Here is a 24,270-nt window from a genome sequence, read left to right on the forward strand (position 1 = left end):
GTATACTTTAATGGGAGGAAATGGAGACTAAGGAGGCCTCTCCTTTCCCAACCCCCCCCCCCCCTGCTCCCCTGCTCTGAACAGCCCTGCCAGGCACCAGTGCCTGGAGCTCCTACGTGTGGTGACCAGTAGCCGCAGGACATGGAGCTGGTGAGACAGGTGGGCTCTGAGCCCCCAGACCAGTAGAATTAGCATCTCCACTCCACTGGAGCCCTGGGAGCCCGAATGTTAAGGGAGAGAAACTTGCTGAAGTCCCACACTGTACCATGACCTCCCCAGAAAGTGAGTCTGCCCACATTACTCTTACTCAAGACCTGCGATGGCTCCCACTCATCCTCAGGTGAAGGCTGGCTCTCACTGACAATCTGGCTTCATCGAGCAAAATGCATCCTCCCCTCCTGCCTCTGCTTGCACTGGCTGCCAACCCCACTCCCTCCCATCTCGCCACCTATGGGGCTCGGTGTGGATCCGTTCTCAGACCAAGGGCACAGTGCAGCAGTTTACTCTTTCAGAGGAGGTGCCCAGCCCTTCCGTCCCACCCGTCTTCTCTCTGCAACCAGCAAACCCGGTGTTCCCTGAGATCAGCCAGAGGAGCGGGCACCTGCGAGCAGCACGAAGCCAGCCCACCCGTGAGGGGCCCACACTCCCGCCACCCCCCGCCCCCGCACCTCGGACGCGGAGGGCAGCCGAGGATGTGACCCCCTCAGCCTCCGCGGCGATCTGGCCGGCGTCCTCCAGGACCAGACCCGAGATGGTCAGGCTGTGGCTGGCGCCGCTCTGCGACATGCGAAACTTCTCGCTGGGCTGCAGCTGGGTACCGTCCCGGAACCACAGGACCGCCGCGTCGCTGGGGGTCACCACGCACTGGAAGGTGACCTCCTGGCCCTCCTCCGCGACCATGGCGCTCAGCCCAGACGTGAACTTGACTTCGCGGGGGACTGTGGACAGGAGGTCCGCTTGTGAAGTTGGTAGGAGGAGCGACGCCCCACTTGCAGACGCCACGGAAGAGCACCTTCTCCGCAAAGCCGCGGGGAACGCCCCGCCTCCCGCCCCAGGCCCCGCGCCCCCGCCCCGCCAGCGCGCTGTGGAGCGTACCGCGGACCGAGAGCCGGGCGCTGGTGCGGTCGTCGCGGCTCTCGCACACGTACTCGCCCGCATCCTCCGCCCGCAGGCCCGACACGGTGAGGGAGCGCCGGAGCCCCTCGGCCGCCATCTGGAAGCGCTTGCCCGGCCGCAGCTGCGTGCTCCCACAGCGCCACACCACCTCGGCCTGCGCCGGGCTCAGCTCGCAGGCCAGCGTCACCGTGCCGCCCAGCTCCCCGCTCACGGGCTCCAGGGGCTGGCAGAACCTGGCGGCCACCTCTGCGGAGGGGAAGGACGTCAGCCCGGAGGGGCTCGGGCCCTGGAGACCCGCTCTGTGCTTTGCTTTGGGGTCGTGCGCCCTGAGGCCCACCCCTACCCCCTCCCGGACAAGACACTGCCTGCTCGCCCTCAGTGAGGCCCAGCAGGCGCGGGGTTCGCAGAGGACTGCGCTGACCGCTGACCTTCCACCTGCACCGGGAAGTCCTGCGCCTCGGCGCCTACACAGCAGCTGTACACCGCGCTGTCCAGAGTCTGCGCACCGCGCACCGTCAGGGTGTGCGTGTCCCACAGGCTGGCCGTCTGGTGCCGCTTACTGCGGCGAATCTCCACGCCGTCCTTGAGCCATGTCACCGCAGCCACAGAGGGTGCGGCCAGCGTGGCAGTCAGGACGATGTCCTCGTGTTCTTTGACCACCAGAAGCCCCCTGCGGTTGGGTTTCTCCAGGGCTGGGGACTCAGGCTCTGGCTCTGGGGTGCAGGGGGAAGAAGCAGGAGGGTTAGTCATCAAGTAAGTGGGGACCCTGCTTCCCTGGCCTGGTCCCTGCCTGCTTCAGGCCATACTATGGGAGAAGACCTAAAGTGGGACTGGCCTAAGCTCCAACTGCTATGCAACGCCTTAATCACCCAGTCATTGGCTGCTGCTTCCACTGAGCAAGCCCAAGAGGGACCGCCTCAGAGCGCCACACCCCCTGATGGCCACCATCCAGGCTCTCAGGGGCCATGAAGAGTGGCCAAGAGGAGTCAGCAGCAGGGGACCGCAGGCCTGGAGCCACAAGCTCTGTCTGACCAAGAGCCGAGAGGTTTGGATGCCTGCCCTCCAGGGAAGCCTGGGCCCAGGACAGAGGCTGAGAGGCTGTAACACCCTGAGTGCCTCAGCATGTGGGGGTAGTGCACAGCAGCACCAAAGGGGGAGGGGGAAAGCCCCAGAAGGGGCCCAAGAGGGTTCCTGTAAGAGCCTATCCAGGGGAGCACCTGAACACAGGCCGGCTGTACCATGGGGGGCAGGTCGGCAAGGGGATGGGGCCGTGTCCGCCAGCTAAAGGCCAACACCTACAGCAGGACTCGGAAACCCAGAGGTGCTGTCATCAGCTGGGGGCTATAAGGGACAGGTAGCACACCAGCAGGACCAGTGCCAGCCCTGGATGTGCCCCAGCAGAGGTCAGGTCCCCTGGCTGACTTAACAATTGCAGGACAGTCAGGAACCCAAGGCCAGTGATAGGGACCCAAACTCCACTGAGGAAAAAGACATCGAAAGCCAGAGGCCCCTCTGGTGAGGGTCCCCAGAGCAAGGCTGCACTCAATAGCTGCAAGTGGAGACTTAAAACAGAAAACTGCGTGCTCCAGGCCCAGACAGAGAATGCGCATTTCCACAGGCAAAACCATTAACAGCCTGTAGAAGCCTCCATGAAAGATTCCATTCAGGGGAAGGTGAGGATGTGGAAACAAGGAGCAAAAATCTGGATAAAACAGGTCCAGAATGCCTAGGACTAAGGTCTTAACCTAGGTCCTCAGTCACAAGAGCTCAGTAGAAGAAGAGGCCTGAGGCAGGGCATGTCCATAGAAACCAACACTGGTGCAACCACACGAACAGCCTTGCACAGCCTTTCAAAACAAAGCCTGTCACTTGATTCCTCAGGTACTTGTCCTGTCTGCCCAGACTGGTACCCACCTGGGACATCTAGGCTGAAGGTGACCTTCTGGCCCCCGGCCTCGCAGCTGTACTCCCCGCTGTCCCCCTTCGCCGCCTGCTGCAGCACCAGCCGCCGGGTGCAGCCCGTGGCCTCCACGCGCACTTTCGAGCTCCCGCTCAGCTTCTTGCCATCCTTGTACCACGTCACCTGCGTCTGAGCCTGGGCCACCTCGCAGCTCAGCGTGGCACTGGCCCCGGCCGTGGCCTTCACCTCGCTGTGTGCCGACTGCTCCTTGGCAAACACCACCGTGGGCTCTGGGGACAATGACAGACACACAGGGTCAAAGATATTTTCTAAATCGGGAGGACAGCACTGGGGACGGAAGGACTCAGCTGGGAGGTGGCAGGACGGGAAAATTCTCAAGGCTCTGTGTGACCCGCAGAAGCCCCAGCACCTTCTCAGCACAAGTAGCTCATTCATCTGCACATGGACCACTGCCCAGGGAGCGGTCCCCGCTGGAGACACCGTGAAGGACTTCTCCGGAGCACACACCCTCGAGCACAGGGACTGCAGACCAGGAGGTGTGCGCACACCCTCCCTAGGTGGGCAAGTCTTTCCCGGTTGTGCAGGGAGCATTCCCAACCAGCGAGGGACAGTTCCTGGGCGCCACCTCCCACCCGCACTCCCTGTGTCACCTGCTGGCCACCTAGGGCACTGAGCTGTACCTCCTGAGCCTGTCTCTTCCATGGTTTGGATGACTCACAAAGTGGTGGACCTTTGCTATGCTTTCGGTCTTTACTGTTTGCTCTTCTGCGGTGTGTCCGTTCATGGGGATTTTGGACACCATAATATTCCTCCCCACTCCCACCAAGTCCAATAATTTATCTTTTGCGCAAGTCATATTATCGGAATTCCACTTCCGTTTTTTCACACTTTTGTCTGTTTCACTTTATTTCCTGCTTTCCTGCTGACAAAAGTGGTGACTGTGAGCCCCGTTGCCTGGACCCTGATCTCACAGGCACAGCTTTCAAGTGTCACTTAGTGTGGTTAGCTGGTTTTCCTTCAGTGGCATTTATCACAAGAAGGATGAACCGTTTTATTTCTAACTGGTTCAGAATCTGTGGCATGGAGAGATATTGATAAACTGTTTCTTCCACATTTCTGACGTTAAATGTTATCAAACTCAACTCTGCTTTGATGAGGCGATCCCTTCATATTTTAGTTTCAATCTGCTCACGTCATGAGGTATGTTGATTTGCTGACCTTTGTGGTGCTCACACACCCGGGCCGTGTCTTTCATTATAGTGCATCGTCCTCTTAATACACTGCCGATTCATTTTGATTCTACTTAACTTCAGATTTTGGGCTTGGTCTCCACAATGCATTGGCCCACTATTTCAACTCTCCCTATCAGATGGTGGTGATAGATGCCATGCTGTTGCCGCATAATAAACCAGAGACGGAGTGTCCTTCTCCAGCTGTAGAAGGATCTCCATGCACATGCAATACTTTCCTTACGGAATAGTTCATACAATTTCCAGTGGAGCCACGGGGGTTTCATCTTCACCTATAAGGTCTTTTTTTTCCCCTTCTTTTTCCCACTGTGATTCCATTGATTGAAACGGTTGTAGGACTATTTGAGCTGTCAAGATCGTCTGCCACTGTTCACGTAGTTTCTAATAATCTGGTCATTCCTGAAACCTTTTCATATTTACTCCTACAAAATAATTTGTCATATTCTCCTAAAGTAGCAATTACAAATGTTTGGTGGATTTTTTTTTCTGTATCTTTTCACACCCACAAGCTGTTGTACACACTTATAACACCAAACTGTCAGTTAGAGGCACCTGGATGTCGCATTGAGGTTAAAACTCTCCTAACTAAATGAAAATACAGTTAGTTCACAGACATCTCTGTGAACACCATGGACAGGGACAAATACACATGTGTCCTTAGGAAATACTATGACATAAATGCTGACTCAACAATCAAGGGCTATCGCTATAGTTACTTGTCTTCAACTAGGCGTGCGGTGTGGGAGAAGCTCCTTATTCCTCTCCATGTCCAAATCTGGTATACATCAGAGTCCCAGGGGATTCTGACGCGGGACTCAACAAGAAACCGGGATGTACTTTAGGAGGAGAATTCCAGACCGCACAGGTATAGGACCCTGACACACACGTGCCAATCCTCTGGTCTCTGTCCTTCTTTGCCCAGACCTTGCAAGAAAACAAGGATCTAGATTTTGCGACAAGTGAGGATCCAGTAACTTCTCCATCCACATGCAAAGGAGTGCCCTAAGAAACTGCAGTTTGCTAACACCCTGTTCAGTCTGAGATGGATCCAAGTAAGACTGGGTGGCAGGAACTCCCCGACATTCTGTTGTAATGAAATTCAAACGTGTCTCTGCCTGTGTTGCTGGCCGTGGGCATTTGGGAGCTACCAGGACTTGGGGAGTAGGAGATTCACATAACACAGGTAAGAGACGTCTGGTCTACCTCAGACTCCACGTGAAAGGTAGAGCCCGAGTCCCGGCTGGAGAGGGGCACCCAGAAATCTCTGGCAGGTGCTGGGAACTATGACTGAGCAAAACCTGAGCACCACTCAGCTTGTACAGGAACACCTCTCCCTTCTGCTCACACTCTGCCCACCCAGCCTGGTCTGGCCCCACCACTGGGATGATATGGGAGATGGAGGATAGAAGGCTAAAGAGGTGAGGTCCAGTGGAAAGGGCCCCAGGTGTGTCCGGCTGTAGTCATTACCTACACACAAGGCTAAGTTAGTGCCACCAAAGAACCGACCTGGGACATCTAGGTTGAAGGTGACCTTCTGGCCCCCGGCCTCGCAGCTGTACTCCCCGCTGTCCCCCTTCGCCGCCTGCTGCAGCACCAGCCGCCGGGTGCAGCCCGTGGCCTCCACGCGCACTTTCGAGCTCCCGCTCAGCTTCTTGCCATCCTTGTACCACGTCACCTGCGTCTGAGCCTGGGCCACCTCGCAGCTCAGCGTGGCACTGGCCCCGGCCGTGGCCTTCACCTCGCTGTGTGCCGACTGCTCCTTGGCAAACACCACCGTGGGCTCTGGGGACAATGACAGACACACAGGGTCAAAGATATTTTCTAAATCGGGAGGACAGCACTGGGGACGGAAGGACTCAGCTGGGAGGTGGCAGGACGGGAAAATTCTCAAGGCTCTGTGTGACCCGCAGAAGCCCCAGCACCTTCTCAGCACAAGTAGCTCATTCATCTGCACATGGACCACTGCCCAGGGAGCGGACCCCGCTGGAGACACCGTGAAGGACTTCTCCGGAGCACACACCCTCGAGCACAGGGACTGCAGACCAGGAGGTTTGCACACACCCTGCGCACGTGGCCAAGTCTTTCCCGGTTGTGCAGGGAGCATTCCCACCCAGCGAGGGACAGTTCCTGGGCTCCACCTCCCACCCGCACTCCCTGTGTCACCTGCTGGCCACCTAGGGCACTGAGCTGTACCTCCTGAGCCTGTCTCTTCCATGGTTTGGATGACTCACAAAGTGGTGGACCTTTGCTATGCTTTCAGTCTTTACTGTTTGCTCTTCTGCGGTGTGTCCGTTCATGGGGATTTTGGACACCATAATATTTCTCCCCACTCCCACCAAGTCCAATAATTTATCTTTTGCGCAAGTCATATTATCGGAATTCCACTTCCGTTTTTTCACACTTTTGTCTGTTTCACTTTATTTCCTGCTTTCCTGCTGACAAAAGTGGTGACTGTGAGCCCCGTTGCCTGGACCCTGATCTCACAGGCACAGCTTTCAAGTGTCACTTAGTGTGGTTAGCTGGTTTTCCTTCAGTGGCATTTATCACAAGAAGGATGAACCGTTTTATTTCTAACTGGTTCAGAATCTGTGGCATGGAGAGATATTGATAAACTGTTTCTTCCACATTTCTGACGTTAAAGGTTATCAAACTCAACTCTGCTTTGATGAGGCGATCCCTTCATATTTTAGTTTCAATCTGGTCACGTCATGAGGTATGTTGATTTGCTGACCTTTGTAGTGCTCACACACCCGGGCCGTGTCTTTCATTATAGTGCATCGTCCTCTTATTTTTTTTTTTTTTGCTTAAAGTATTACAAAGGGTATTACATATGTATCCATTTTATCCCCCCGCCCTAGACAGTCCCCTAGCCTCCCCTATCACCCAGTGTCTTATGTCCATTGGTTATGCTTATATGCATGCGTACAAGTCCTTTAGTTGATCTCTTACCCCCCTACCTCCTGCCCCCCAACCCTCCCCGCCCTTCCCGCTGCAGTTTGACAATCTGTTTGAGGCAGCTCTGCCTCTGTTCAAAAGTTTATAATGGTCTCGATTGTCCATGAATGAGTGAGATCATGTGGTATTTTTCCTTTATTGACTGGCTTATTTCACTTAGCATAATGCTCTCCAGTTCCATCCATGAGGTTGCAAATGGTAAGAGTTCCTTCCTTTTTACAGCAGCATAGTATTCCATCGTGTAGATGTACCACAGTTTTCTAATCCATTCATCTACTGATGGACGCTTAGGCTGTTTCCAGATCTTAGCTATGGTGAATTGTGCTGCTATGAACATAGGGGTGCATATATCCTTTCTGATTGGTGTTTCTGGTTTCTTGGGATATATTCCTAGAAGTGGGATCACAGGGTCAAATGGGAGTTCCATTTTCAGTTTTTTAAGGAAACTCCATACTGTCTTCCATAGTGGCTGCACCAGTCTGCATTCCCACTAGCAGTGCACAAGTGTTCCTTTTTCTCCACATCCTCTCCAGCACTTGTCGTTTGTTGATTTGTTGATGATAGCCAGTCTGACAGGTGTGAGATGGTACCTCATTGCTGTTTTGATTTGCATCTCTCGGATGATTAGTGACTTTGAGCATGTTTTCATATGTCTCTTGGCTTTCTGAATGTCCTCTTTTGAAAGGTGTCTATTTAGGTCCTTTGCCCATTTTTTGATTGGATTGTTTATCTTCCTTTTGTTAAGTTGTATGAGTTCCCTATAAATTTTGGAGATTAGGCCCTTATCAGAGATGTCATTGGCAAATATGTTTTCCCACACAGTGGGTTTTCTCATTGTTTTGTTGATGGTTTCTTTTGCTGTGCAGAAGCTTTTTATTTTGATGTAGTCCCATTTGTTCATTTTTTCTTTAGTTTCAAGTGCCCTAGGAGCTGTATCAGTGAAGAAATTGCTTCGGCATATGTCTGAGATTTTCTTGCCTTTGGATTCTTCTAGAATTTTTATGGTATCCTGTCGTACATTTAAGTCCTTTATCCATTTTGAGTTTATTTTTGTGTATGGTGTAAGTTGGTGGTCTAGTTTCATTTTCTTGCATATATCTGTCCAATTTTCCCAACACCATTTATTGAAGAGACTATCTTGGCTCCATTGTATGTTCTTGCCTCCTTTGTCATATTGAGCATATTGGTTCGGGCCGATTTCTGGGCTCTCTATTCTATTCCATTGATCTATATGCCTATTCTTGTGCCAGTACCAGGCAGTTTTGAGAACAGTGGCTTTGTAATACAACTTGATATCTGGTATTGAGATCCCACCTACTTTGTTCTTTTTCAGGATTGCTGCAGCTATTCGGGGTCTTTTTTTATTCCAGATGAATTTTTGGAAAGTTCGTTCTAGATCTCTGAAGTATGCTGTTGGTACTTTAATGGGAAGTGCGTTGAATTTATAGATTGCTTTGGGTAGTATGGACATTTTAATGATGTTGATTCTACCAATCCATGAACACGGTATGTTCTTCCATCTGTTTATGTCTTCCTCTATGTCTTTTTTCAACGTCCTGTAGTTTTCTGAGTAGAGGTCTTTTACCTCTTTAGTTAAGTTTATTCCTAGGTAGCTTAGTTTTTTCGGTGCAATGGTAAATGGGATTGTTTTTATAATCTCTCTTTCTGAAAGTTCACTATTGGTGTATAGAAATGCCTCAGATTTCTTGGGGTTAATTTTGTATCCTGCTACATTGCCAAATTCATGTATTAAGTCTAGTAGCTTTTTGATGGAATCTCTAGGGTTTTGTATGTATAATATCATGTCGTCTGCAAATAAGGACAGTTTTACTTCCTCTTTTCCAATTTGGATGCCTTTTATTTCTTCTTCTTGCCGAATTGCAATGGCTAACACTTCCAGTACTATGTTGAACAGGAGTGGTGAGAGGGGGCATCCCTGTCTTGTTCCTGTTCTTAGGGGAAATGGTGTTAGTTTTTGCCCGTTGAGTATGATGTTGGCTGTGGGCCTGTCATATATGGCTTTTATTATGTTGAGGTATGATCCTTCTACTCCCACCTTGCTGAGAGTTTTTATCAAAAATGGGTGTTGAATTTTGTCAAATGCTTTTTCTGCATCAATTGATATGACCATGTGGTTTTTTTCTTTCAATTTGTTTATGTGATGTATCACGTTTATTGATTTGCGGATATTGTACCATCCTTGCATCCCTGGGATAAATCCTACTTGGTCATAGTGTATGATCTTTCTGATGTACTGCTGGATCCGATTTGCTAAGATTTTGTTGAGGATTTTGGCATCTATGTTCATGAGGGATATTGGCCTGTAATTCTCTTTCATTGTGTTGTCTTTACCTGGTTTTGGTATTAGGGTGATGCTGGCTTCATAGAATGAGCTTGGAAGTGTTCCTTCCTCTTGAATTTTTTGTAGTAGTCTGAGGAGGATAGGTTTTAGTTCTTCCTTGAATGTTTGGTAAAACTCCCCTGTGAAGCCGTCTGGTCCTGGGCTTTTGTTTGATGGAAGCTTTTTGATGACTGCTTCAATTTCTTCCATAGTTATTGGCCTGTTGAGATTTTTAGATTCTTCCTGATTGAGTTTTGGAATGTTGTATTTTTCTAGGAATTTGTCCATTTCCTCCAGGTTGTCTAGTTTGTTGGAGTAGAGCTGTCCATAGTATTTTTAACAATCATTTGTATTTCTGTGGGGTCTGTTGTTATTTCGCCTCTATCGTTTTTGATTTTATTTATTTGGGTCCTCTCTCTCTGCTTCTTGGTGAGTCTGGCTAGAGGTTTATCAATCTTGTTTATCCTTTCAAAGAACCAGCTCTTGGTTTCATTGATTTTCTGTATTGTTTTTTTGGTCTCTATGTCATTTATTTCTGCTCTAATCTTTATTATCTCCTTCCTTCTGCTCACTCTGGGGTTTTCTTGTTGCTCTCTTTCTAATTCATTGAGTTGTAGAGTTAGATGATTTACTACCATTTTTTCTTGTTTTTTGAGATAGGCCTGTAGAGCTATAAACTTCCCTCTCAGGACTGCTTTCATTGCGTTCCATAGGTTTTGGATTGTTGTGTTTTCATTGTCATTAGTTTCCAGGATGTTTTTAATTTCTTCTTTGATCTCATTGGTAACCCAATCAATATTTAATAGCATGCTATTCAGCTTCCAGGTGTTTGAGTGTTTTGGGTTGTTTTTATTGTAGTTTATTTCTAATATTATGCCATTGTGGTCTGCGAAAACGCTTTTTATGATTTCAATCTTCTTGAATTTGGGGATACTTTGCTTGTGACCCAATATGTGGTCTATTTTTGAAGATGTCCCATGAGCACCTGAGAAGAACGTATATTCTCTGGCTTTGGGGTGAAGTGTTCTGAAGATGTCTATTAAGTCCATCTGATCTAGTGAGTCATTTAGGATTGCTGTATCTTTGCTGGTTGTTTGTCTATAGGACTTATCCAGTGCTGTCAATGGTGTATTAAAGTCCCCTACTATGATTGTATTGTTGTCAATCTCTCCTTTGATATTTTCCAGGAGTTTTTTTTATGAATTTGGGTGCTCCTATATTGGGTGCATATATATTTACCAGGGTTATATCTTCTTGTTGTATTGATCCCTTTAGTATTATGAAGTGGCCTTCCTTATCTCTTGTTAAGGCCTTCACTTTGAGGTCTATTTTGTCCGATATAAGTATTGCTACCCCAGCTTTCTTTTCCTTTCCATTTGCCTGAAAGATATTTTTCCATCCTTTCACTTTCAGTCTGTGTGAGTCCCTTCTAGTGAGGTAGGTTTCTTGTAGACAGCAGATGTATGGGTCATGTTTTTTTATCCATTCAGCCACTCGATGTCTTTTGGTTGGAGCATTTAGTCCGTTTACGTTTAAAGTTATTATTGAAAGGTACTTGTTTGTAGCCATTTCTTTTTTTGTGTGGCTGTTTTCTTTCTGAGCTTTTTATTTCTTATTTTTATACCAGTCCCTTTAGCATTCCTTGCATTGCTGGCTTGGTGGTGACAAACTCCCTTAGCCTTTTTTTGTCTGTGAAGCTTCTTATTTCCCCTTCAAGTTTGAATGATAGCCTTGCTGGATAGAGTATTCTTGGATTCAGTCCTTTGCTTTGCATCACTTTGTAAATTTCAGTCCATTCTTTTCTGGCCTGATGTGTTTCTGTTGAGAAGTCATTTGACAATCTAATGGGAGATCCCTTGTATGTAACTTTCCGTCTCTCTCTTGTAGCCTGTAAGATTCTCTCTTTGTCCTGAACATTTGCCATGGTGATTATGATGTGTCTTGGTGTGGGTCTTTTCGGGTTCACCTTGTTTGGGACTCTCTGGGCTTGTGTGACTTTTTTCTTCCCCACCTCAGGAAAGTTTTCTGATATTATTTCTTCGAGTAGGTTTTCTAATCCTTGTTCATCCTTCTGTTGTTCTGGTACTCCTATTATTCGTATGTTATTTCGTTTCATGTTGTCCCAAAGCTCCCTTAGGGTCTCCTCCTGTCTTTTAATTTTTTTCTCCAATTGCAGTACATTTTGGGTGTGTTTTGCTTCCTTGTCTTCTAATTCACTAATTCGGTCCTCCGCTTCTCCTAGTCTACTGTTGATACTTTCAATGGAGTTTTTCATTGCAGCTATATCACTCTTCATTTCTTCTTGGGTCTTACTTAGGTTGTTGATTTTTTCATCTGTTTCTTCTAGCTTCTTCCATATGTTATCGATTTTTTCATCTGTTTCTTCTAGCTTCTTCCATATGTTATCGATTTTTTCATCTGTTTCTTCTTGCTTCTTGCAGAGGTTGTCGATTTTTTCCTCCATCCGGTTTATGCACTCTAGGATCCTTATTCTGAATTCTTTATCTGTCATGTTGCATGCCTCTGTAGTACTTAGCTGCTTTTCTGGAGAGTCCTCCTTCTCTTTCCTTTGGGGGTTTCTTTGTCTACCCATGTTTGATCTCACTGACATATCTAGACGTTGAGATGTTCAGTGGTTGCTCCCTTGGTGGCAGTGACTCCTTGGTCTGTGGTTGCTCTTCGGGCGGTTGCGGTAGCAGCTGCTCTTCAGTTGTCAGCAGCTCCTCTGGTGGGTGCTGTTCACAGTTGTGGTGGCTCTTCTGGCTGGTGGGGGGAGGTTTCACGTACAGCTGCTGTTCCTCAGCAGAGGATGTGGTGTTCAGGAGGTTGCTGTTGCTTGGATCTGCTGCGTTGATTTAAAGGCACAAAATACAACACAACAAGGCACCACGTACCAGGCACTATACACAAATATATTCACGATATTAATAACCCCAATTAAAGGTGACCACCTGAATTAAGAGAATTAGAGGATAAGGAAGAAGGAAGAGAAAAAGATAAAAGAGAAAAAGGAAAAGAAAAGTAGGGACCAAAAAAAGGGAGTGCAAAAATGGAATTGGGAAAAAGGAAGGGGGAAAATAAAAGCGAGAAAAGAAAAAAAGAGCGAAAAGAGAGAATGAAGTGGAAGAGGGAAGAGACTTTTTATATGAGGAGAATACTCCTATAGAACAGCCATTAATCCCAACAAATTCCAGCAACAGCTCCCTGGATATGAATGCAAACTAGAAACAACCAATAATATAACAATTAAAATAGAATGGTGAACACTAATCCCAAAATAAAATAAAGAAAAAATAAAATGGCACTTTAAAAAAATGGTAAAATGGTAGCAGTAATAATACTGGTTAAAAATAAGAAGGTAGTAATTAAAAGAGTAAAATCAGGTGATGGAAAAAGAAGAAAAGAAAGAGAGAAAAAAAAAGAACAGAAAAAAAAGAATGAAAAAAAAATTGGTTTCTTAGTTAAAAAGTGAAAAAAGAAAAAAAATTGCAGTAGTGAAGGTCCTTCGTTTCTTCTATTCTTCAGTGTGGCTCGCCTTAGACCTTCCAGGTATTCAGGAGAGTGTTGAGTTTCCCTGCGATATACTGTTCCTCTGTGTTGTAAACCACAGTCCTTATTTTAAAGCATGCCGCATTTATTTCCGAGACTGCCTTATTTTGTGTTTAGCAAAGAGTCAGTTTGTGGGTCAGCCTCTGGGTGGCAGTGTTCTGGGGTTGGCCTCTGAGGCTATAGGGCCTCTCTGTCCAGTGGAAGTTCACTGCCCAGAGCTGACTGCGTAATAGTTAGTTACCGAGGCTATGTTGTTGCTGGGATTGAAAATCCCCCTATAGGCCAGACCCTGTTAACTCCCAGGGACTGATCAGGTTATCTTAATCCTTGATCTCGTACAGGGTGGAATCTGGGTGTGGCTGTGCTCCTTGCCTGGGGGCTGGGGGGAGGAGACTCACTCTCAGGAGAGGGTGGCTGCCCCAGTCCTGGGCTCAGGGGTGTCTCAGCGCTCAATTCACTACCACCTCTCCCGGCTCCCCCTCTTTCCCCAGTCTCTCCCCAGATTCCACTCCTCAGCACACTCTCCCTCTCTTCAGCACAGGTGAGTGTCTGTATCCAAAATGTCCCATGAACAGGATTCAGTGAAAACAAACAAACAAATGCCGGCCGCGGAAACGGGGAAGGCTTGGTTTCTGTAAGCTTCTTCTCTTACCGGGACTGCATGGTCAGTTCAGCTCTTCAGGCTGCCCCCTTTAGGCTCAGTCCTCCGTGATCACAGAACCCAGCTCTCAATTTCCCTGGTGGCGCCAGGAATCCCGTGGTTCTCCTTTCCCCCGTCAGGGGCTGTGCCTGTCCCAAGGGACACGGCTGTCTGCCACGCGGTCTCCCTCCGACTCTCTGGGCTCAGAGGTCTGGCAAACTTTCCTGCCCAAATCCCTGGTTTTTTTTTTACCTTTCCAAGGGAGTTCTGCTCTTCCCGGCTGCAAACCCTCTCACCAGCTGAGCAATTACGCCAATTCGGTGTGAGTGTTACTAGCTTCAGCTGCTCGCTCCATTTGCTCCGGGACACGACCTGGGACACGTCTGCCTATATCGCCGCCATCTTGGTTCTCCCATCATCCTCTTAATACACTGGCGATTCATTTTGATTCTACTTAACTTCAGATTTTGGGCTTGGTCTCCACAATGCATTGGCCCACTATTTCAACTCTCCCTATCAGATGGTGGCGATAGATGCCATGCTGTTGCCGCATAATAAACCAGAGACGGAGTGTCCTTCTCCAGCTGTAGAAGGATCTCCATGCACATGCAATACTTTCCTTACGGAATAGTTCATACAATTTTCCAGTGGAGCCACGGGGGTTTCATCTTCACCTATAAGGTCTTTTTTTCCCCTTCTTTTTCCCACTGTGGTTCCATTGATTGAAACGGTTGTAGGACTATTTGAGCTGTCAAGATCGTCTGCCACTGTTCATATAGTTTCTAATAATCTGGTCATTCCTGAAACCTTTTCATATTTACTCCTACAAAATAATTTGTCATATTCTCCTAAAGTAGCAATTACAAATGTTTGGTGGATTTTTTTTTTCTGTATCTATTCACACCCACAAGCTGTTGTACACACTTAAAACACCAAACTGTTAGTTAGAGGCACCTGGATGTCGAATTGAGGTAAAAACTCTCCTAAATAAATGAAAATACAGTTAGTTCACAGACATCTCTGTGAACACCATGGACAGGGACAAATACACATGTGTCCTTAGGAAATACTATGACATAAATGCTGACTCAACAATCAAGGGCTATCGCTATAGTTACTTGTCTTCAACTAGGCGTGCGGTGTGGGAGAAGCTCCTTATTCCTCTCCATGTCCAAATCTGGTATACATCAGAGTCCCAGGGGATTCTGACGCGGGACTCAACAACAAACCGAGATGTACTTTAGGAGGAGAATTCCAGACCGCACAGGTACAGGACCCCGACACACATGGGCCAATCCTCTGGTCTCTGTCCTTTTTTGCACAGACCTTGCAAGAAAACACGGATCTACATTTTGCGACAAGTGAGGATCCAGTAACTTCTCCATCCACATGCAAAGGAGTGCCCTAAGAAACTGCAATTTGCTAACACCCTGTTCAGTCTGAGATGGATCCAAGTAAGATTGGGTGGCAGGAACTCCCCGACATTCTGTAGTAATGAAATTCAAACGTGTCTCTGCCCGTGTTGCTGGCCGTGGGCATTTGGGAGCTACCAGGTCTTGGGGAGTAGGAGATTCACACATAACACAGGTAAAAGACGTCTGGTCTACCTCAGACTCCACATGAAAGGTAGAGCCCGAGTCCCGGCTGGAGAGGGGCACCCAGAAATCTCTGGCAGGTGCTGGGAACTATGACTGAGCAAAACCTGAGCACCACTCAGCTTGTACAGGAACACCTCTCCCTTCTGCTCACACTCTGCCCACCCAGCCTGGTCTGGCCCCACCACTGGGATGATATGGGAGATGGAGGATAGAAGGCTAAAGAGGTGAGGTCCAGTGGAAAGGGCCCCAGGTGTGTCCGGCTGTAGTCATTACCTACACACAAGGCTAAGTTAGTGCCACCAAAGAACCGACCTGGGACATCTAGGTTGAAGGTGACCTTCTGGCCCCCGGCCTCGCAGCTGTACTCCCCGCTGTCCCCCTTCGCCGCCTGCTGCAGCACCAGCCGCCGGGTGCAGCCCGTGGCCTCCACGCACACTTTCGAGCTCCCGCTCAGCTTCTTGCCATCCTTGTACCACGTCACCTGCGTCTGAGCCTGGGCCACCTCGCAGCTCAGCGTGGCACTGGCCCCGGCCGTGGCCTTCACCTCGCTGTGTGCCGACTGCTCCTTGGCAAACACCACCGTGGGCTCTGGGGACAATGACAGACACACAGGGTCAAAGATATTTTCTAAATCAGGAGGACAGCACTGGGGACGGAAGGACTCAGCTGGGAGGTGGCAGGACGGGAAAATTCTCAAGGCTCTGTGTGACCCGCAGAAGCCCCAGCACCTTCTCAGCACAAGTAGCTCATTCATCTGCACATGGACCACTGCCCAGGGAGCGGTCCCCGCTGGAGACACCGTGAAGGACTTCTCCGGAGCACACACCCTCGAGCACAGGGACTGCAGACTATGAGGTGTGCACACACCCTCCCTAGGTGGGCAAGTCTTTCCCGGTTGTGCAGGGAGCATTCCCAACCAGCGAGGGACAGTTCCTGGGCGCCACCTCCCACCCGCACTCCCTGTGTCACCTGCTGGCCACCTAGGGCACTGAGCTGTACCTCCTGAGCCTGTCTCTTCCATGGTTTGGATGACTCACAAAGTGGTGGGCCTTTGCTATGCTTTCGGTCTTTACTGTTTGCTCTTTTGCGGTGTGTCCGTTCATGGGGATGTTGGACACCATAATATTCCTCCCCACTCCCACCAAGTCCAATAATTTATCTTTTGCGCAAGTCATATTATCGGAATTCCACTTCCGTTTTTTCACACTTTTGTATGTTTCACTTTATTTCCTGCTTTCCTGCTGACAAAAGTGGTGACTGTGAGCCCCGTTGCCTGGTCTCTGATCTCACAGGCACAGCTTTCAAGTGTCACTTAGTGTGGTTAGCTGGTTTTCCTTCAGTGGCATTTATCACAAGAAGGATGAACCGTTTTATTTCTAACTGGTTCAGAATCTGTGGCATGGAGAGATATTGATAAACTGTTTCTTCCACATTTCTGACGTTAAATGTTATCAAACTCAACTCTGCTTTGATGAGGCGATCCCTTCATATTTTAGTTTCAATCTGCTCACGTCATGAGGTATGTTGCTTTGCTGACCTTTGTGGTGCTCACACAACCAGGCTGTGTCTTTCATTATAGTGCATCGTCCTCTTAATACACTGCCGATTCATTTTGATTCTACTTAACTTCAGATTTTGGGCTTGGTCTCCACAATGCATTGGCCCACTATTTCAACTCTCCCTATCAGATGGTGGCGATAGATGCCATGCTGTTGCCGCATAATAAACCAGAGACTGTGTGTCCTTCTCTAGCTCTAGAAGGATCTCCATGCACATGCAATACTCTCCTTTCGGAATAGTTCAGACAATTTTCTAGTGGAGCCACGGGGGTTTCATCGTTTTTTTCCCTTCTTTTTCCCACTGTGGTTCCATTTATTGAAACGGTTGTAGGACTATTTGAGCTGTCAAGATCGTCTGCCACTGTTCATATAGTTTTCTAATAATCTGGTCAATTCCTGAAACCTTTTCATATTTACTCCTACAAAATAATTTGTCATATTCTCCTAAAGTAGCAATTACAAATGTTTGGTGGATTTTTTTTTTTCTGTATCTATTCACACCCACAAGCTGTTGTACACACTTAAAACACCAAACTGTTAGTTAGAGGCACCTGGATGTCGAATTGAGGTAAAAACTCTCCTAACTAAATGAAAATACAGTTAGTTCACAGACATCTCTGTGAACACCATGGACAGGGACAAATACACATGTGTCCTTAGGAAATACTATGACATAAATGCTGACTCAACAATCAAGGGCTATCGCTATAGTTACTTGTCTTCAACTAGGCGTGCGGTGTGGGAGAAGCTCCTTATTCCTCTCCATGTCCAAATCTGGTATACATCAGAGTCCCAGGGGATTCTGACGCGGGACTCAACAACAAACCGAGATGTACTTTAGGAGGAGAATTCCAGACCACACAGGTACAGGACCCCGACACACGTGGGCCAATCCTCTGGTCTCTGTCCTTTTTTGCACAGACCTTGCAAGAAAACACGGATCTACATTTTGCGACAAGTGAGGATCTGGTAACTTCTCCATCCACATGCAAAGGAGTGCCCTAAGAAACTGCAATTTGCTAACACCCTGTTCAGTCTGAGATGGATCCAAGTAAGATTGGGTGGCAGGAACTCCCCGACATTCTGTTGTAATGAAATTCAAACGTGTCTCTGCCCGTGTTGCTGGCCGTGGGCATTTGGGAGCTACCAGGACTTGGGGAGTAGGAGATTCACACATAACACAGGTAAGAGACGTCTGGTCTACCTCAGACTCCACGTGAAAGGTAGAGCCCGAGTCCCGGCTGGAGAGGGGCACCCAGAAATCTCTGGCAGGTGCTGGGAACTATGACTGAGCAAAACCTGAGCACCACTCAGCTTGTACAGGAACACCTCTCCCTTCTGCTCACACTCTGCCCACCCAGCCTGGTCTGGCCCCACCACTGGGATGATATGGGAGATGGAGGATAGAAGGCTAAAGAGGTGAGGTCCAGTGGAAAGGGCCCCAGGTGTGTCCGGCTGTAGTCATTACCTACACACAAGGCTAAGTTAGTGCCACCAAAGAACCGACCTGGGACATCTAGGTTGAAGGTGACCTTCTGGCCCCCGGCCTCGCAGCTGTACTCCCCGCTGTCCCCCTTCGCCGCCTGCTGCAGCACCAGCCGCCGGGTGCAGCCCGTGGCCTCCACGCGCACTTTCGAGCTCCCGCTCAGCTTCTTGCCATCCTTGTACCACGTCACCTGCGTCTGAGCCTGGGCCACCTCGCAGCTCAGCGTGGCACTGGCCCCGGCCGTGGCCTTCACCTCGCTGTGTGCCGACTGCTCCTTGGCAAACACCACCGTGGGCTCTGGGGACAATGACAGACACACAGGGTCAAAGATATTTTCTAAATCGGGAGGACAGCACTGGGGACGGAAGGACTCAGCTGGGAGGTGGCAGGACGGGAAAATTCTCAAGGCTCTGTGTGACCCGCAGAAGCCCCAGCACCTTCTCAGCACAAGTAGCTCATTCATCTGCACATGGACCACTGCCCAGGGAGCGGTCCCCGCTGGAGACACCGTGAAGGACTTCTCCGGAGCACACACCCTCGAGCACAGGGACTGCAGACCAGGAGGTGTGCGCACACCCTCCCTAGGTGGGCAAGTCTTTCCCGGTTGTGCAGGGAGCATTCCCAACCAGCGAGGGACAGTTCCTGGGCGCCACCTCCCACCCGCACTCCCTGTGTCACCTGCTGGCCACCTAGGGCACTGAGCTGTACCTCCTGAGCCTGTCTCTTCCATGGTTTGGATGACTCACAAAGTGGTGGACCTTTGCTATGCTTTCGGTCTTTACTGTTTGCTCTTCTGCGGTGTGTCCGTTCATGGGGATGTTGGACACCATAATATTCCTCCCCACTCCCACCAAGTCCAATAATTTATCTTTTGCGCAAGTCATATTATCGGAATTCCACTTCCGTTTTTTCACACTTTTGTCTGTTTCACTTTATTTCCTGCTTTCCTGCTGACAAAAGTGGTGACTGTGAGCCCTGTTGCCTGGACCCTGATCTCACAGGCACAGCTTTCAAGTGTCACTTAGTGTGGTTAGCTGGTTTTCCTTCAGTGGCATTTATCACAAGAAGGATGAACCGTTTTATTTCTAACTGGTTCAGAATCTGTGGCATGGAGAGATATTGATAAACTGTTTCTTCCACATTTCTGACGTTAAATGTTATCAAACTCAACTCTGCTTTGATGAGGCGATCCCTTCATATTTTAGTTTCAATCTGCTCACGTCATGAGGTATGTTGATTTGCTGACCTTTGTGGTGCTCACACACCCGGGCCGTGTCTTTCATTATAGTGCATCGTCCTCTTAATACACTGCCGATTCATTTTGATTCTACTTAACTTCAGATTTTGGGCTTGGTCTCCACAATGCATTGGCCCACTATTTCAACTCTCCCTATCAGATGGTGGCGATAGATGCCATGCTGTTGCCGCATAATAAACCAGAGACTGGGTGTCCTTCTCTAGCTCTAGAAGGATCTCCATGCACATGCAATACTCTCCTTACGGAATAGTTCAGACAATTTTCCAGTGGAGCCACGGGGGTTTCATCTTCACCTATAAGGTCTTTTTTTTCCCTTCTTTTTCCCACTGTGGTTCCATTTATTGAAACGGTTGTAGGACTATTTGAGCTGTCAAGATCGTCTGCCACTGTTCATATAGTTTTCTAATAATCAGGTCAATTCCTGAAACCTTTTTATATTTACTCCTACAAAATAATTTGTCATATTCTCCTAAAGTAGCAATTACAAATGTTTGGTGGATTTTTTTTTCTGTATCTATTCACACCCACAAGCTGTTGTACACACTTAAAACACCAAACTGTTAGTTAGAGGCACCTGGATGTCGAATTGAGGTAAAAACTCTCCTAACTAAATGAAAATACAGTTAGTTCACAGACATCTCTGTGAACACCATGGACAGGGACAAATACACATGTGTCCTTAGGAAATACTATGACATAAATGCTGACTCAACAATCAAGGGCTATCGCTATAGTTACTTGTCTTCAACTAGGCGTGCGGTGTGGGAGAAGCTCCTTATTCCTCTCCATGTCCAAATCTGGTATACATCAGAGTCCCAGGGGATTCTGACGCGGGACTCAACAACAAACCGAGATGTACTTTAGGAGGAGAATTCCAGACCGCACAGGTACAGGACCCCGACACACATGGGCCAATCCTCTGGTCTCTGTCCTTTTTTGCACAGACCTTGCAAGAAAACACGGATCTACATTTTGCGACAAGTGAGGATCCGGTAACTTCTCCATCCACATGCAAAGGAGTGCCCTAAGAAACTGCAATTTGCTAACACCCTGTTCAGTCTGAGATGGATCCAAGTAAGATTGGGTGGCAGGAACTCCCCGACATTCTGTTGTAATGAAATTCAAACGTGTCTCTGCCCGTGTTGCTGGCCGTGGGCATTTGGGAGCTACCAGGACTTGGGGAGTAGGAGATTCACACATAACACAGGTAAGAGACGTCTGGTCTACCTCAGACTCCACGTGAAAGGTAGAGCCCGAGTCCCGGCTGGAGAGGGGCACCCAGAAATCTCTGGCAGGTGCTGGGAACTATGACTGAGCAAAACCTGAGCACCACTCAGCTTGTACAGGAACACCTCTCCCTTCTGCTCACACTCTGCCCACCCAGCCTGGTCTGGCCCCACCACTGGGATGATATGGGAGATGGAGGATAGAAGGCTAAAGAGGTGAGGTCCAGTGGAAAGGGCCCCAGGTGTGTCCGGCTGTAGTCATTACCTACACACAAGGCTAAGTTAGTGCCACCAAAGAACCGACCTGGGACATCTAGGTTGAAGGTGACCTTCTGGCCCCCGGCCTCGCAGCTGTACTCCCCGCTGTCCCCCTTCGCCGCCTGCTGCAGCACCAGCCGCCGGGTGCAGCCCGTGGCCTCCACGCGCACTTTCGAGCTCCCGCTCAGCTTCTTGCCATCCTTGTACCACGTCACCTGCGTCTGAGCCTGGGCCACCTCGCAGCTCAGCGTGGCACTGGCCCCGGCCGTGGCCTTCACCTCGCTGTGTGCCGACTGCTCCTTGGCAAACACCACCGTGGGCTCTGGGGACAATGACAGACACACAGGGTCAAAGATATTTTCTAAATCAGGAGGACAGCACTGGGGACGGAAGGACTCAGCTGGGAGGTGGCAGGACGGGAAAATTCTCAAGGCTCTGTGTGACCCGCAGAAGCCCCAGCACCTTCTCAGCACAAGTAGCTCATTCATCTGCACATGGACCACTGCCCAGGGAGCGGTCCCCGCTGGAGACACCGTGAAGGACTTCTCCGGAGCACACACCCTCGAGCACAGGGACTGCAGACCAGGAGGTGTGCGCACACCCTCCCTAGGTGGGCAAGTCTTTCCCGGTTGTGCAGGGAGCATTCCCACCCAGCGAGGGACAGTTCCTGGGCTCCACCTCCCACCCGCACTCTCTGTGTCACCTGCTGGCCACCTAGGCACTGAGCTGTGCCTCCTGAGCCTGTCTCTTCCATGGTTTGGATGACTCACAAAGTGGTGGCCCTTTGCTATGCTTTCGGTCTTTACTGTTTGCTCTTCTGCGGTGTGTCTGTTCATGGGGATTTTGGACACCATAATATTCCTCCCCACTCCCACCAAGTCCAATAATTTATCTTTTGCGCAAGTCATATTATCGGAATTCCACTTCCGTTTTTTCACACTTTTGTCTGTTTCACTTTATTTCCTGCTTTCCTGCTGACAAAAGTGGTGACTGTGAGCCCCGTTGCCTGGACCCTGATCTCACAGGCACAGCTTTCAAGTGTCACTTAGTGTGGTTAGCTGGTTTTCCTTCAGTGGCATTTATCACAAGAAGGATGAACCGTTTTATTTCTAACTGGTTCAGAATCTGTGGCATGGAGAGATATTGATAAACTGTTTCTTCCACATTTCTGACGTTAAATGTTATCAAACTCAACTCTGCTTTGATGAGGCGATCCCTTCATATTTTAGTTTCAATCTGCTCACGTCATGAGGTATGTTGATTTGCTGACCTTTGTGGTGCTCACACACCCGGGCCGTGTCTTTCATTATAGTGCATCGTCCTCTTAATACACTGCCGATTCATTTTGATTCTACTTAACTTCAGATTTTGGGCTTGGTCTCCACAATGCATTGGCCCACTATTTCAACTCTCCCTATCAGATGGTGGTGATAGATGCCATGCTGTTGCCGCATAATAAACCAGAGACGGAGTGTCCTTCTCCAGCTGTAGAAGGATCTCCATGCACATGCAATACTTTCCTTACGGAATAGTTCATACAATTTCCAGTGGAGCCACGGGGGTTTCATCTTCACCTATAAGGTCTTTTTTTTTCCCTTCTTTTTCCCACTGTGATTCCATTGATTGAAACGGTTGTAGGACTATTTGAGCTGTCAAGATCGTCTGCCACTGTTCACGTAGTTTCTAATAATCTGGTCATTCCTGAAACCTTTTCATATTTACTCCTACAAAATAATTTGTCATATTCTCCTAAAGTAGCAATTACAAATGTTTGGTGGATTTTTTTTTTCTGTATCTATTCACACCCACAAGCTGTTGTACACACTTAAAACACCAAACTGTTAGTTAGAGGCACCTGGATGTTGAATTGAGGTAAAAACTCTCCTAACTAAATGAAAATACAGTAAGTTCACAGACATCTCTGTGAACACCATGGACAGGGACAAATACACATGTGTCCTTAGGAAATACTATGACATAAATGCTGACTCAACAATCAAGGGCTATCGCTATAGTTACTTGTCTTCAACTAGGCGTGCGGTGTGTGAGAAGCTCCTTATTCCTCTCCATGACCAAATCTGGTATACATCAGAGTCCCAGGGGATTCTGACGCGGGACTCAACAACAAACCGAGATGTACTTTAGGAGGAGAATTCCAGACCGCACAGGTACAGGACCCCGATACACGTGGGCCAATCCTCTGGTCTCTGTACTTTTTTGCACAGACCTTGCAAGAAAACACGGATCTACATTTTGCGACAAGTGAGGATCCAGTAACTTCTCCATCCACATGCAAAGGAGTGCCCTAAGAAACTGCAATTTGCTAACACCCTGTTCAGTCTGAGATGGATCCAAGTAAGATTGGGTGGCAGAAACTCCCTGACATTCTGTTGTAATGAAATTCAAACGTGTCTCTGCCCGTGTTGCTGGCCGTGGGCATTTGGGAGCTACCAGGACTTGGGGAGTAGGAGATTCACATAACACAGGTAAGAGACGTCTGGTCTACCTCAGACTCCACGTGAAAGGTAGAGCCCGAGGCCCCGCTGGAAAGGGGCACCCAGAAATCTCTGGTAGGTCCTGGGAACTATGACTGAGCAAAACCTGAGCACCACTCAGCTTGTACAGGAACATCTCTCCCTTCTGCTCACACTCTGCCCACCCAGCCTGGTCTGGCCCCACCACTGGGATGATATGGGAGATGGAGGATAGAAGGCTAAAGAGGTGAGGTCCAGTGGAAAGGGCCCCAGGTGTGTCCGGCTGTAGTCATTACCTACACACAAGGCTAAGTTAGTGCCACCAAAGAACCGACCTGGGACATCTAGGTTGAAGGTGACCTTCTGGCCCCCGGCCTCGCAGCTGTACTCCCCGCTGTCCCCCTTCGCCGCCTGCTGCAGCACCAGCCGCCGGGTGCAGCCCGTGGCCTCCACGCGCACTTTCGAGCTCCCGCTCAGCTTCTTGCCATCCTTGTACCACGTCACCTGCGTCTGAGCCTGGGCCACCTCGCAGCTCAGTGTGGCACTGGCCCCGGCCGTGGCCTTCACCTCGCTGTGTGCCGACTGCTCCTTGGCAAACACCACCGTGGGCTCTGGGGACAATGACAGACACACAGGGTC

At 49.0% G+C, this 24,270-nt stretch overlaps 1 protein-coding gene across 18 annotated transcripts in view; it reads right to left on the bottom strand.

Annotated features, from left to right (window-relative positions):
- Nucleotides 1-24,270, bottom strand: part of OBSCN (obscurin, cytoskeletal calmodulin and titin-interacting RhoGEF) — a 176,801-nt gene that overhangs the window by 77,973 nt on the left and 74,558 nt on the right. For all 18 annotated transcript variants that reach the window (XM_059695760.1, XM_059695776.1, XM_059695774.1 and 15 more), the window contains exons 19-27: nt 23,967-24,242; nt 21,204-21,479; nt 18,437-18,712; nt 15,683-15,958; nt 5,794-6,069; nt 3,031-3,306; nt 1,545-1,829; nt 1,096-1,362; nt 669-938 (exon numbers count right to left, since the gene is read on the bottom strand). In XM_059695760.1, the coding sequence (XP_059551743.1) occupies nt 669-938; nt 1,096-1,362; nt 1,545-1,829; nt 3,031-3,306; nt 5,794-6,069; nt 15,683-15,958; nt 18,437-18,712; nt 21,204-21,479; nt 23,967-24,242 (2,478 nt within the window). The remainder of the gene's footprint in view (nt 1-668; nt 939-1,095; nt 1,363-1,544; nt 1,830-3,030; nt 3,307-5,793; nt 6,070-15,682; nt 15,959-18,436; nt 18,713-21,203; nt 21,480-23,966; nt 24,243-24,270) is intronic.

The sequence above is a fragment of the Myotis daubentonii genome, chromosome 5, assembly GCF_963259705.1.
Source record: "Myotis daubentonii chromosome 5, mMyoDau2.1, whole genome shotgun sequence".
NCBI classification, from domain to species: Eukaryota; Metazoa; Chordata; class Mammalia; order Chiroptera; family Vespertilionidae; genus Myotis; species Myotis daubentonii.